Here is a 13,583-nt window from a genome sequence, read left to right as displayed (position 1 = left end):
AAAAATTGATTTAGTCCAAGCTCCAATGCCGTCCCTCTTTGTCCTGCTGGTTCAGACACAAAAGGTCTGCACCCACCTCCAATGCGAACTGTATTTTTATAATATTGAATGCAGATGGTTTATTGATTTGTTGATTTGATGTATCATGAATAGTTCGGCCCATTCTTGAGCCACACGCTTGTTCTCTTCTGGTCCAGAATGCCTCCGGTTCCACGGCCCAGATCTGCCAGATGCTACTTCCACATCTGGACCAATTCTGGCCCACACACAGAAAATATAGTATGTGGGCCAGAGGACACAGGTTTCATTTTGCTGTCTGTTTCTTTATGTTTGAAAGAAGGACAAACTGGAGGAAATGGTCGTTCCTCCAGTTGAACAGTGGGTGGAGGCAGTGCGCTGTTTGGTGGCCGCTGCTGCTGCTGCCTTTGAGGAAGAAGAAGAAGAAGAAGCAGCAGCAGAAGAAGAAGAAGAAGAAGAAGAATCCCCCCCCCCCCCCCAACAGGAAGCGTTTGTCCCACAGTCCTGACGGCTCCCTTCACCCAGAGCATCTCTGAAAACAGACCCCGGCGTCCTCCGCGGTCAGTAACAGAAGAGGCTGACATTTTCATGCGGCGGCGGACGCGTGTGACCGCGGCTAGCTGCGCGCCGAACAGCGGGCGGAGGGAGTGATGGAGACGGCGCAGCTCGGATGATCGAGCCGTGGGGAGCACCATGATCCCTGTGCCTCTGCTGGTGTGTGTGGTGGCAGCCTGGTGCGCTGTCTATCTGGCCGACACGCTGCTGAGGGTGAGTGTGCGCTCTGGGTTTTGGGGGGTTTTTTTTGGAGAAATGAACGCAGTGATGAACAGCTGCAGCGTCCACAGACCGGATGCAGGCGAACAAGAGGGAGAGGAGCTGGGGAAGTGATCTGGAAGCTGGTTGAAATTCATCATGAATCAGAATCAATGCACGCAGAGAAAAACACATAGTAAAGCAGAAGTAAATACAGGCTCAGGTAAGTCAGGTGGATGTTGTACATTTTGGTCCCATTGAGATCATTTGTGATTTTGGGCTGTATGAATAACATTGACTTGGTAATATTTCTAAAGACTCTTTAAAAAGCTCCTCTCCATCGTTGTGCTGCTCTGCAGAGTGAGTCAGTTTCAGCCTTCGCAGTCAGGCTTCTGCTCTGGTTTGTAGGTTGTTTAGATGAATACACACAGAAATGTGCAAAAGTTTTAGGCTCAGTCAGCTTTTATTTAAGTACAGAAAACAGCAGGTTGTTTCAAGCATCTGGGAGAACTTCTTTCTTCTTCTGTCCCGTCATGTGATCCCAGACTGGCTCCGTCACGATGAGATGGGGGCTCTGTGGGGGCCAGAGACCATCTGTTGCTTAACTCCTTGTTCTACTCCTCTCTGAAGATAGTTCTTCATGAGTGTGACTGTACGTTTGGGGTCATGATGGATAAAAATGTAAATATCTAAAGTGCCTAAAACATTTGCACAGGACTGTATATATTAAATATATATATTGTGCACTGTAATACTTATTGGCTAAGTATATGTTGTCCAATAATTACATTATTAAGTGCATAATTCATTAATTAGGTACAGCTGTATAATCTAATGCAGTCAACCCTGAATATGATGCAGTTCATCTGCATTACACAGCTAACAGCCCATCAAACTCTATATATACATGAATATATAATTCAATTATAATCTCTATGATGGTGTGAAAAAAACAGCAATATAGGCACCATGAGCAACTGTATTTGATTGTATTAGGAGGTGTACCTAATAAAGAGGTCACTCAGTGTAGTTTATCCATCAGAGAACTTTTCCACTGACTCTGTCTCTGTCCCGCAGTCGTCAGTCACGCACCGGATCAGCTACGAGACATGGCTGGCGAGTCGAGGGCTGATGTTGTCTCCTTTCCACGTGCGGTGGCAGACCACCATGTTCAACCGGCTGTTTGCGTTCTGCGCCCGCATCAACCCCCGAGCCCTTTACCTGTGGTGAGGAAACAAACTCTTCCTGCATTATTCATCCTCACGTTCATGCTCTGGCTTTTAACAAGTTTTTGGAAGATTTTCCAGTTGGTCAGCTTAAACTAAATCACTAACGATTTAGATTAACACTTTTATTTATTTATTTATTTATTTATTTTTTATCATAAACTTTCGCAAATTTCATTAAAACAAGTAATAGAAGTGAATCAGATCTGGATCTAGGAGAAGCTCCGGGCTCACTCAGTGCTTTTATTTCAGATGGATTTCCTACATTTATATGGTCATAAAGTTTGGCCAGATTGCACCGCCTGAAATGAATCCTCTGTTGTGTCAATTTTTTTATCTCTCCCAGGTTCAGCAGCGGCCTGGTGTTCGGTATAGTGGCCATGGTGGGATCGGTGGTGCTGCTGATAAAGACGCTGCAGCAGACGCTCGCTCAGATGACCACAGACAACCCTCGGATAGGAAGTCAGCAGGCCCTGCAGGTGGTGGTAGGTACCCGCCGCACTGGACATTTACGAGCTGTGACAGGTGATTCACAACAGGGGAAGTGAACAGATAGAGGATGCTTTGTTCTGCGGGTTCAGTGTTCCATTTTTCAACTGCTGGCGTGACACATGAAGACACACGTGACATCCAGAAAGATGCAGTTTGGATCCAATATTGTAAAATTTCACTGTTTTCAGTCCACAGATTAACTGCAGCTCAGAGCATAATCGTCCTTGAATGTTCATACAAAAGTGGAAATTTAAATGAGGGGCCGAAAAAAGCCCCTAATCATGACGAGGGCTCTTATTTAGCATTTTCCTCCTCTTCACTTTTTATTCATTGAGGTGTCATATGGCGGCGCATTAATGTGAGCGCTGCTCCCTGCGGACCTGTGCAGGTGATTCATGGGAAGCTATTAGCGAGCCATTTATAGTGTATAGTATTCAGCCTGGAGAGGTGGAAAATGCACCTCACAGCCAACAGAAGAGGCGGGGGGGGGGGCAAGCAGACTGCACAGGAAACCACAGCTTCAGCAAAACATGACACTAAACAATAAAGTGGAGAGGAAGATTTATATATATCTGAGTGAGACAAATGGTATGGAAGCCCTAAGGGGCAAGTTTATTTATTTATTTATTGCCTCTCAGGAGTGTTTATATAGATGAAAAGAAGCAAAATGATCGTGACAAAGAAAAAAAAAAAGGGCTTGCGTAAAATAGAGCATTAATGCAGCTTAAAAAAAAATTTGACTGTATTGCAATTAAATCGTCTGCCGTAAAAGATTTAAAATACACATAAAAATCATATTGAATGCAATACAAATCTGACGGAGCTCATGTTGTTTCTCGAGGTCCCTGGTGTCAACCTGCCCACCAGTCAGCTGGCCTACTTCTTCATCGCCCTGCTGCTCAGTGGAGTCATACATGAGCTGGGCCACGCCGTGGCAGCACTGAGGTAACACACCCACTTCTCCGATAACACAAAAAATGTTACTATGGCAACCAGCAGAGTGCTGATGATCGTCCACCAGCTGTTTAGACTTAATTCAGTAGAGTATGGGTGGGTGCTACAGGAATACGGCTTTGTTTTTAGTTTTAAACAAGTGATATTATCCACACACACACACACTGGAGCTGTTCTTCAGATTCTCATTTAAATTGAGACATTTTTCAACCAGGTTTGGTGTCAGTCTGTCCCTCTGTTTGACTGGACCTTCAGCTTCAACCATGTGATGTGCTTCCTGTGGTCTCCTCTTCAGAAAAAGTACTTAGAGAATATTTTTCCATCACCCCCTGCAGGGAGCAGGTGCGAGTGAACGGCTTCGGCATGTTTGTGTTCGTGGTGTATCCTGGTGCCTTCGTGGACCTCTTCACCACTCACCTCAACCTCATATCACCCACGCAGCAGCTCCGCATCTTCTGCGCTGGTAAGGATTATTATTTTTTTTTTTACTTTTGATCACTGCCCAGGGCCGAGGTGATAATGATCCTGATGATTCTGCCTGCTCATTGTGATTCATCACAATTATTACAGGTACTGCGTTTAAATGCTCAGTGCAGTTTTTTTTTCCCCAGCGAAGGTCACTCTGAAAGTCGTTCTTTTATTCCTGAGCAGCAGACAGCAGCTTTGTATCAAATCATTTCACTCTGCAATTAAGAAAATTAGATTTTAATGAATTGATTGGTGGAGCTGGCGCTTAGTCACGCATGAATGGGACTGATGTCTCCTACGGGCCACCGTAGGTGATCAGCGGGAGCCGGCTCATGAGTGATTACTTCAGTGCAGACTGGTCGACAAAAATAGTTCAGTTTTTGATTAGAGAGCAGTCGACCTGCTGTGATGTTAAAATATAACTTGACTTGTGTTTGTGAGTGTTTTTACTGAGCTGTGTTGACACTTTTACTCAACTAAAAGATGCAAGTGCATCTGCTGTTTTATAATCAGTTTTATTATGCTTTTTACCTCTATTTTTATGCTTCTTTTATTGTCTGGTAAACACATTGAATGACCTCAGTGTATGACAATGTGAATTTGCCCAGCCTTGCCTTGCTGCCACTGGGAAACAGACGTCAGGGTGTAAATAATCAAAAATACAAAATGATTGTATTTGTTGTTGCAGTCCTTCAGAGGGCAGCAAAGAGCTGCTGCAAAAACCATCTGTAGCTTTACCTGGAGAAAATTTCCTTCAGGCTTCTCCTTTGCTTAATGTGACAAGAAAATAAGTTGGGTGGTGATTGCAGGCGTGAAACTGAGACGTGCAGTCAAGTCATATGACCAACCACAGAGAGAGAGAGAGAGAGATAGAGGGAGAGAGAGGGTGACATAACAGCATGCTGTGTTTATTTATCCGTCTTTCTCTCTGTCCACAGCGGAGATCGCTGTGCTCACAGTGGGGGGGGGGGGTTCTCTCACATAACATGTTTATTATTTCTCCCTGTAGAGATTGGTGTTGCAACTTTTATAGTTTGTTTACTGTAAAGTCAAAATCAGAAATATACCTAACCTGGAATTAAAAGCATTCTGGGATTCTCTTCCCCTCAGTAGTGAGCAGCAGCGGAGACATTTTTACACCTAAAGATTTTTTTTTTCCCATGAGGAAAATATGCTGTTTCAAGCTATTACTCCCCCCCACATCCCCCCCAACCAGAGACTCTGTCTGGTCTGTTGCATGACGCTGCTGCCTCGACCTCATCAGGCAATGAGACGCTTCCTCGTGTGGTTTTGGGCGACTGGCTGTGTCCTCTTACATAATTAGGATCATATGCTGTTATTTTTAGCGCACAGTGGTTACAGTTTCGCCACAGCCTCCTATAGTCTGAATGTATGGAGAACATGGAGACTGCAGTGAACAGTCCTGGTCCGACTGCTGGTTTTTCAGTAGCTTCAAAGGGCTTTGGAGCAGTACCTTGATCGTGTTCATTATCATAAAGTTTTACATTATTTAAGGTTATAATTAGGAAATTTGAAGAGCTGCAACGATTAGTTAATTAATCGATTAGTTAATTGAAGAGAAGGAAAAATGAATCCCCTTTTATTCTGATAATGGAGGAACTGTTTCAGTTGTTTTTCAAGCACAAAATGTAAAAAAAAAACAAAAAAAAACTGGAGGTTTCCAGGTTCTCAAATGTGAGAATTCACTGCTCATCTCATCTGAATATTAAACTGAATATTAGAGCTGCAACCATTAGTTTGATTTTTATTCAATAGAGTAGTTGAACAACAGAAAATTAATCAATGATAAATAAATAAACAGCATTCTGTTATTTTTGCTGTCATTTTATGGACCAAACTGTTTTATTTATCAAGAAAATGAATCTGCAGACTAATTAATAATGACGTTGTTAGTTTCAGCCTTATTATAACAAATTAATGCTTCCAAAAGTCATCAGAGTCAACACAAACAAAAAACTAAAAACATAAATTCTAAGCTGAAAATGTGAAAATATAAAAGAGATTTTGTTTTTTGTTTTTTTTTTAAATAGGAGTCTGGCACAACTTTGTCCTGTGTGTGGCAGCGTTAGCCGTCCTCTTCCTGTTGCCTGTCTGTCTGTTTCCCATGTACTCCACTGGGGGCGGGGCGCTCGTCATCGATGTGGTGCAGGTCAGTGTTACAGGTTTTCGAGTGTTAATCAGTGTTTAGGTTTTTTAATAGTCACTAGCTGAAGGAATAGAAACACACTTATTCTCCCTACGGCTGTTAGATAGTTAAGATACAATAGATACTTAACCATTGACTGACAAGTCAATATGAAGTCACCTAAGTCACCTAGTCAGGTTTGATCACTTGTCTTTCATTAAACTGATCACTGCTTTACTTCTTCAGCACAATTTTCTGTATTCTGTTTATCCTGTATTTACCTGGGCTAAGCTTACAATGCACAAGTCATCCCCCTACATATCCATATTATAATAACAACGTTTATTTCTACAGCACTTTTCAGACCAAAGTTACAAAATGCTTTACATGAACCAGGATTAAAATTAAATTTTCTTTTAAAATATAATGTAATAAAATATCCAACAATAATATTTAGGAAAAACAATAAAAAAAAAAATTAAAAAAAAAAATTTAAAAAACAGTTTGAAATAAAATAAATAAAATAAGATGGTGAAGCCACAGTGTCCTGTCTGTTGACCATCAAACTATGCTCTCCTGGCCTTACGACCTTTTTGAACCAGTTTGTGTGTGTGCGTGTGTGTTTGCGCCAGGGCTCTGCGGCCGACGGTCCGCGGGGTCTGTCAGTCGGGGACATCGTGACGGGGCTGGAGGACTGTCCGGTCAGGGGGGTGGAGGACTGGAGCAGCTGCCTGTCTCACCTCTCTCACACCCCACAGACTGGATACTGTGTCCCTGTCGCCAGCCTGCAGCCCAGCTGGGCTCATGGCCGAGGTGAGTGTGCTGTTTGTACAGCGGGCGCCCCGAGAGGCTCTGTCAAAATAAAAGAAAGACATGCTCAAAGAAATAAAATCAAAACTGACTTTTGAACTTTTTCTGGTATTTTTCAAGCACAAATCCCAAATATTCTCTGCTTCCAGCTTCTCAGATGCGAGGATGAAGAAAATATTCATATTTTGGTTAGTTGGTCGGACAAAACAAAGCAAATTGCTGACACCACTCTAAGTTACTGTTGTCACTGCTTTTTATACATCATTTATAAAGAATAGCGGATTAATGGATAATGAGAATAATTGTGAGTTGCAGCCCTGTTTTCGTCCGAACCAGAGGGTAGAATTAAAGACTTCTTCAGACAGATAAACTACAGCATGTGTTAAATTTAGATCCCATCTGTGACCATCTTCAGCTCTTTGAATCTGTTTGATGATGCTGAAGATTCAGAGGCCTCACAGGACGGTGTCTCTCTGCTCCTAGCTCCCGAAACATCCTTTTTTTCCCACTGCATTTTGTGGCATATGCATATTGATAAGTGTTAGATGTCTGGTAATTTTCTCCATCTTAACGAGGACGAGACAGATAATTATATTCGCTCCACCCAGCCTGGCGGTTAAAATAAGTGGAAAACTAGACTTGATGCGAACCAATAATTAGCTGTCTGTTTTGTTTTTGTTTTTTTTGTTTTTTTTTATTCAGATCTGAACTTTGAAAACCAAGCTGTAAAGATTTTTCAGTCCTTTTTTTTTTTTATCAGTTAAGAAGCATCTTTAAAATCAAACCATCTGTTATTCATGCCTTATTTCATCCAGTCTGGATTCCTGCACTCGGCCAAGGCCAGTGTCGTGCAAAATACACCAGACTTCAGAGGGAAAAAAATCTAATTTATAGTAAGTGATTCAGATCTGCTCCAAAATGTATTGTGTTCTTCTCTGGGCTGTTCACCATCCCTCCACCACATTCGATGCAAATCGGTTCATTAGTTTTTGTATGAATAAGTGAACAAACCAACAGATATGGGTAAAAACATTACTGCTATTAAAATCATGTGCACTTAGTCCAACAAAATATCTAAAACGCATGTTTGTTCTTTTTTAAATTGGCTTTGAACTGAGTTACATTTCCTCAAGTCTTACGTCTTTGATCTGGTTTCATTTTTTACTGTATACTTTTACTGTCTCATGTCCTATGTGAAAACACTTAGAAAAGCACAATGCAAATAAAATGTATTTTTAAAGAAAATGAATTAATACATTTTTTTATTTTTTAGTACATGAAATCAGTTTTTGTGCACAGCTGGAGTCATCAGGTTAATCTGCGTCATGTCATGAAGTGTGTGATACTCTGCTCTTGTCTAATCTGCTGTGAGTAGATTTAACAACTGAGAGGAGAAAAAAAAAAAACATCACTGATATTCAGAGAAATCCTTTGTGGTTCTCAGTTTTCCAGCTTGCCTCGCCAAACCTAATCAATCTGGGTCGCTCTCCTCCATCAATCTTCCTTTTCTCTCTCTCTCTCTCTCTTTGAAGCTTTCAAGCGTTTGGACGGAACGATGGACTGCTGCAGCAACAACAGCCTGACTGACCTCTGTTTCTCTTACATCAAACCACAGAGCAGAAGCAGCAGAGAGAGAGAGGTGACACACACACACACACACACACACACACACACAGCCAGGGAGTTTTTATGACTGGTTTATCATGTGAACACGTTTCCAAACCGTTTATATAGTCGAGCGTATTAATATCACTTCCTTCATTCACTTCTCTTCCTTTTCCCATTCCCATTTAAGTCACTTGTGACTTAAATGCACAAAAAAGAGTAGTTATTATTACACAAAGCTACATTTAAAAATATAAAATCTTTATACTACATAAAGTAAAACAGTTTACTTCCTGTTTGGTGCTTAATGGGAGTCCAGTCCATGTATGCCGGCTGCAGGATGTCACTCATTTTCTATGCAGTTGTGCTCTATAAACAGGTCACGGTCATGAAGATGAGATAAAAACTGTCAGAAATCGACACAAGAATAAGGAGTGCAACATTTTAAAAAATGCATTATCAGAGTGAGGATATGAGATAAAGAACACAAGATAACAAAGGCACAAAGACATAAATACTAGAAACCAGGAAACGATAATAGCAACAAGAGGAAAAGTTACTTTTAATTAGTGAAAAAAAAATCTAAATATAAACTCCTAACTTTTAATTTGTCTTATATCTCTTACGTTGGTGATGCTCGGGCTGCAGTACGCCTGTATGCCGGTGCGTAAGATGGTGACGGGGACGCGAGTGTGTCGCACCGACGACGACTGCGCCGCACACTCCCACACTGCCAGCATTTGCGTCACGCCCTCTCTGGAAAACCAGACTCGCTTCATCCGTGTCACACACCCTCCCAACACACACATGCTGTTTGTGGGGTATCCGCCGCACCTTCAGTACGCTGGTACGTATGGTTGTGTGTGTATGGTGACAAATGTTTCCTCCCCTCTGTGTTTTATTGTTTATTTCACCAATTTACTGGTAAGTTTGAAACTGTTTTAACTGAAACAGAGGAATACAATTCAATCAATTTGAGTCATAAATAGCTACTAATATTTAGTAACTACAAATCATTTTATAATAAAGTTATAAATAATGTTTTCATTTTTGTTTTGTTTTTAATAATACAAAATTGCTTTCATTTTCTGTTTAAATGTTTTTTTTCTAACGTTTCTCCCCTGAACTAGACGTGAGCTTTTAACTGTAATGCTGATATAATCGCTGCTTACAGTGTGGGTGTTGAGCTGATTCTCCAGTCTGAAGTGACGTACAGTGAGTGTGTAGGACGAGGCTTGTTGTGTCAGTCACTTCAGACACAGATTTATCAAGTGTTAGAAATAAAAAGACTAAAAAAAGTCCAGCAGTGTGACAGTAAAACCCTCCTGTTTTTTTTCTCCCCCAGTGAGTCTAACCAACTTCATACCCCGCTTTGGTTTCCTCCACCTGGATCTGCCCATCTTCTTGGAGACCTTCTGCAAGTATCCTTCCATGTTAAACGGACTCGGCTCCGTTTATAATCAGGTGATAGATGGCGGCTGAGGAGGCGGCTTCAGATAAAGTAAACGCTACTTTTCTGTCAAGGTCTCACACACTATATAAACAAAGGATGTTACATTTTGAAGGATGGAAAGTCAGTACAGTCAGTACTACTAATAATAATAATGCATTTATTGATATGGCACTTTTTAATGCTTTCAATTCAAAATCAGAAAGCCATATAAGACACTTTATGATACAGACTATTTAAAGAATTAGGTTCATATATAAATATATAGTCATATGTAGTTCAGTTCAAATAAGTTGATATAAAATAGATATAATATCAGTAAAAGAACAAAACTTGAATATAAAACAGGTAAAAGAGCAAAGTATATGTTAATGCATATTCAAAAAACAACCACAGACTGGCTGAGTAGTGTGTAGCTAACATTAGCCACCGTGAGCTCCTGGTCCAGGTAATGTAGCTACAAAACCAGAGTGTAGAGAACTGACCAAAGGTGCATTCGTTAGATATTTTCCTGTGCCTGTCGTTGGCAGTCATGAAGTGTTTTGTGTGTGAGCTGTCAGGGGACGTTAGACGCATATAAACTGGAGTTCAATCTCAGTTTCAGTCGGCATCATCAGACCTGTAGTAAACACTGTCACTCCTGCCAGCTCAACCAATGAATCATTTCCAGTTGGTTAATCCATCCGTCCATTTCCTGACGCTTATCTGGGATTGAATTAATTGTATCCTTAGGAATTATTGCTGGAAAGTACTGAAAAATATGACATAATAGTAAATAATAAGCTTTTCCGTCATACTTTGCAGGTATTCGGTCAAAGTCTATGTGATATTTAAAAGGTGTTACTTGGTTACTTTGCTACAGAAACCCTGGTAATGCTCCAGGAAAACATGAATATTTCTGATTTCTGTATTTTATTAGTCACTGATTAAACTGATCAATAGGCCTAACTCCTAAAAATGTGTGTATATGAATTACTGTGTTTATCGTCCTTAACCCTGCTGTCTCTCAGATACGTGGTGTCCCTCTCCGGCGCGTTAGCTGTAGTGAACTCCGTGCCATGCTTCGCCCTCGATGGCCAGTGGATGCTGAACGCTCTGCTGGAGGCCACGCTGGTTTCTGTGGTAACGGACCGTCAAAAGCGCGAGCTGATTGGTTTCTTCCTGCTGCTGGCGGGCAGCGCCCTGCTGGCAGCCAACGTGGCACTGGGCCTGTGGATGGTCACGGCGCGGTAGCATCAGCGGTTAGCAGGACAAAAAAACCAAAAAGAACGAAGCCCCCTGTTGACCGAGAGACATTCTCTCGGGATGTGTCCGAGACGTGTCGACCATTAAACTGTGAACATACGAGGAACAGACTGCATTTCCCAGCAGTACTGCCCAATTCCTGGAGACTGTTGAACACAACTTTGCTCTGCCTTTAAGCCCTTACTGAACCACCGGGGAAAACTATAAACAACTCACTTCTTCCACCTTGTTGCCGCTAGATACAAAAAAAGCACATACACAAATAAATAAAGCACTTGCTGTAAAGCACTGTCCTGTGTGACTGTTTACAAGGACTGCACAGTCTTTCCAGAATTCAATCTGTGACAGGTTTGTGTTTGAAGTCTGAGAAAAAGCCGTCTTGGTTTTTCAAAGGTTTGATGCCATATTTCTCTGAAAGTCATGTCATTGCCTAACCTATGGCAAAAAAAAAAGTTTAACAAGCCTTAATTTTATTGGCTAATGCATGGCAATACCTTGATTTACTACCACATATCAGCTGTAAAAAAAAAATAAATAAATAAATTAAATGAACTGCCTCATCCTAAGTGTGTTAATTAAGTCATGAATTGATGAAAATGACTCTTACAATATTTTGTAAAATCCAAAAAAAAATGTTTGAAGGTGGGAAACTCATTTTGAAATTTCCTCAGTTAATTTCCTCTCCTCCTCGGGTAGTGAGAAAATGGTTGACCTTTTCCTCAAAAGTGTAAATTTCATTATTTTACTCTCTTGGGCTCTAACTGTCTGTGAACTGGTTGTAAAAGTTGATTGTCAAAAGTGTGGAATAAAGGAATGATTTTTATTTAAGGGCTCTCTTTTAATAAGTCAGAGGATTCATTGCCAGTTTCATTTTTTTTTTTTAATCTGATGAATCAAATAATGTCTATTTGACTAACACCATATGAAGGATGATGCATGATTAGTTCTTTGGAGGGAATCAGAGATTAAAATTCCACCCATTGATCCACATACTTTCCTGTTCAGGGTCATTTGAGGCTGGTGTGGAAAGTCAGGCCGCAACTGGACAGGTCTAGATTCTGTCATAACACATACAGTTATAGACAGGCAAACACATTTAACACCTACAGGTAATTTACCACAGGCAAGACAGCTTATTTTATGTTCTACATTTCAAACAGATGATTCAAAATACCTTGCATATAAAAAAAGCATTTGAATAACATGCAGAAATAATAAGAACTAAAACTAGAATAACACCAGGGAATAAAATTAGATAAAAATGAAGTAAAATACGTAGAATGGAAATAAAATACCCATAGATTCAAATACAAATTAAATAGTAGAGTTTCAGTTCATCTAAATACACTAGACATAGATGTTTAAACACCCATGTCTCCATCATCTGAGGCACCCTGAGGTTGTCATGAGTGACGGCTTAATCCTAAATTCAGAAAAATAAATGAATGAAAATGACTGAGATTTTGTACTCGACTACATTAAAATTATATAAACGTAATCAATCATTTATAATGCATTACAATGTATGATAAGCAGATTAAAGTGTTTAATAATGTGTTCATCAACAGATACCACTCCTCCTGTTAGCTTATTTGCTGAACACAGGGGTAAACCCAGTGTAGTATATACAGTGCAGTGAATGTAGGTGTGAGATGTACAGTATCAACAGTGAGCTTGTATGTTGTATGTATAAAGTAGGAAAGAAGCCTAAAGAAGAGTCAAAAATCCCTAATCCAGCTCTTAATGGTCACATCCACTCAAATGAGGGGAGACGTGGGCATGAAGTTAAAGTTAAAGAGCTATTTTCAAATGTTTGCTAATGCTACATAGCTTATGTTAGCATTAACGTCTGTTTACTTCCCAGTGTTACCAAGAGCTTCAGCCATCATTGCGTTTACAATACAAGAGGTTATAATACGTCCTCTTAGCAACACTACTTCTTCAGGGCAGCCTTGATGCTACAGTGACTCGGTATCGGAAAGTGACGAGATGGGCTGGCAGGGCCAGAGCCAGCTGGTTAGCACAGTAACTTCAGAAAAAGAAAAATAAGTGATAGGGGTAGAAGCAAAACAAAACAGGTTGCTTCCCACCACTGGAGACAGCTGTTGGTGAGCAAAGGAAAGCTGTTTGATGCTGAACTCAAAACGTTTTTCATAGACTGGTTAATAAACAGCTGTTAATGCTATGCATTAGCAAAACTTCTCCTTTAATGTGTGATGACTTCATAGTCTCTTTTAGTTTCCTTGTGCCATTTAAAAAAAAATATTGCTCACTAATAGGTTAGCATCTCTTACTCCTTGGCTTGGCTTGTATCAGAAATGCTTCTCCAACACATGCACGTACCTGTTCCTCTCTTGGTTTTTCTTTGACTGCAGGAGAGCAGAGCTACCTTTCTAATGTTATACCCTCCATATTC

The 13,583-nt window shown here is 40.6% G+C and overlaps 1 protein-coding gene across 1 annotated transcript; it reads left to right on the top strand.

Annotated features, from left to right (window-relative positions):
* The first annotated feature begins 450 nt into the window (after window positions 1-450).
* On the top strand, window positions 451-11,990 carry mbtps2 (membrane-bound transcription factor peptidase, site 2). The gene is made up of 11 exons (XM_071484657.1): window positions 451-786; window positions 1,849-1,997; window positions 2,344-2,482; window positions 3,331-3,434; window positions 3,779-3,906; window positions 5,963-6,081; window positions 6,690-6,870; window positions 8,400-8,506; window positions 9,121-9,319; window positions 9,818-9,893; window positions 10,933-11,990. Exons 1-11 carry the CDS (start codon window positions 712-714, stop codon window positions 11,153-11,155), a joined length of 1,500 nt encoding a protein of 499 aa, XP_071340758.1. The 5' UTR covers window positions 451-711; the 3' UTR covers window positions 11,156-11,990.
* The last annotated feature ends 1,593 nt before the right edge of the window (window positions 11,991-13,583 follow it).

The sequence above is a fragment of the Trachinotus anak genome, unplaced genomic scaffold, assembly GCF_046630095.1.
Source record: "Trachinotus anak isolate AG129_WGS33_773 ecotype Australia unplaced genomic scaffold, CSIRO_AGI_Tana_v1 ptg000009l, whole genome shotgun sequence".
Taxonomy (NCBI): domain Eukaryota; kingdom Metazoa; phylum Chordata; class Actinopteri; order Carangiformes; family Carangidae; genus Trachinotus; species Trachinotus anak.
This window is presented reverse-complemented; position numbering and strand designations above follow the sequence as displayed.

What these genes read in the sequence shown, in the direction of transcription:
- mbtps2 (XM_071484657.1), top strand. Translation starts at nt 712, where the DNA reads ATGATCCCTGTGCCTCTGCTGGTGTGTGTGGTGGCAGCCTGGTGCGCT. An exon ending in CACGCCGTGGCAGCACTGAG is followed by an intron (nt 3,435 to 3,778) that starts GTAACACACCCA and finishes CACCCCCTGCAG; the next exon opens with GGAGCAGGTGCGAGTGAACG. An exon ending in GCTCCGCATCTTCTGCGCTG is followed by an intron (nt 3,907 to 5,962) that starts GTAAGGATTATT and finishes TTTTTTAAATAG; the next exon opens with GAGTCTGGCACAACTTTGTC.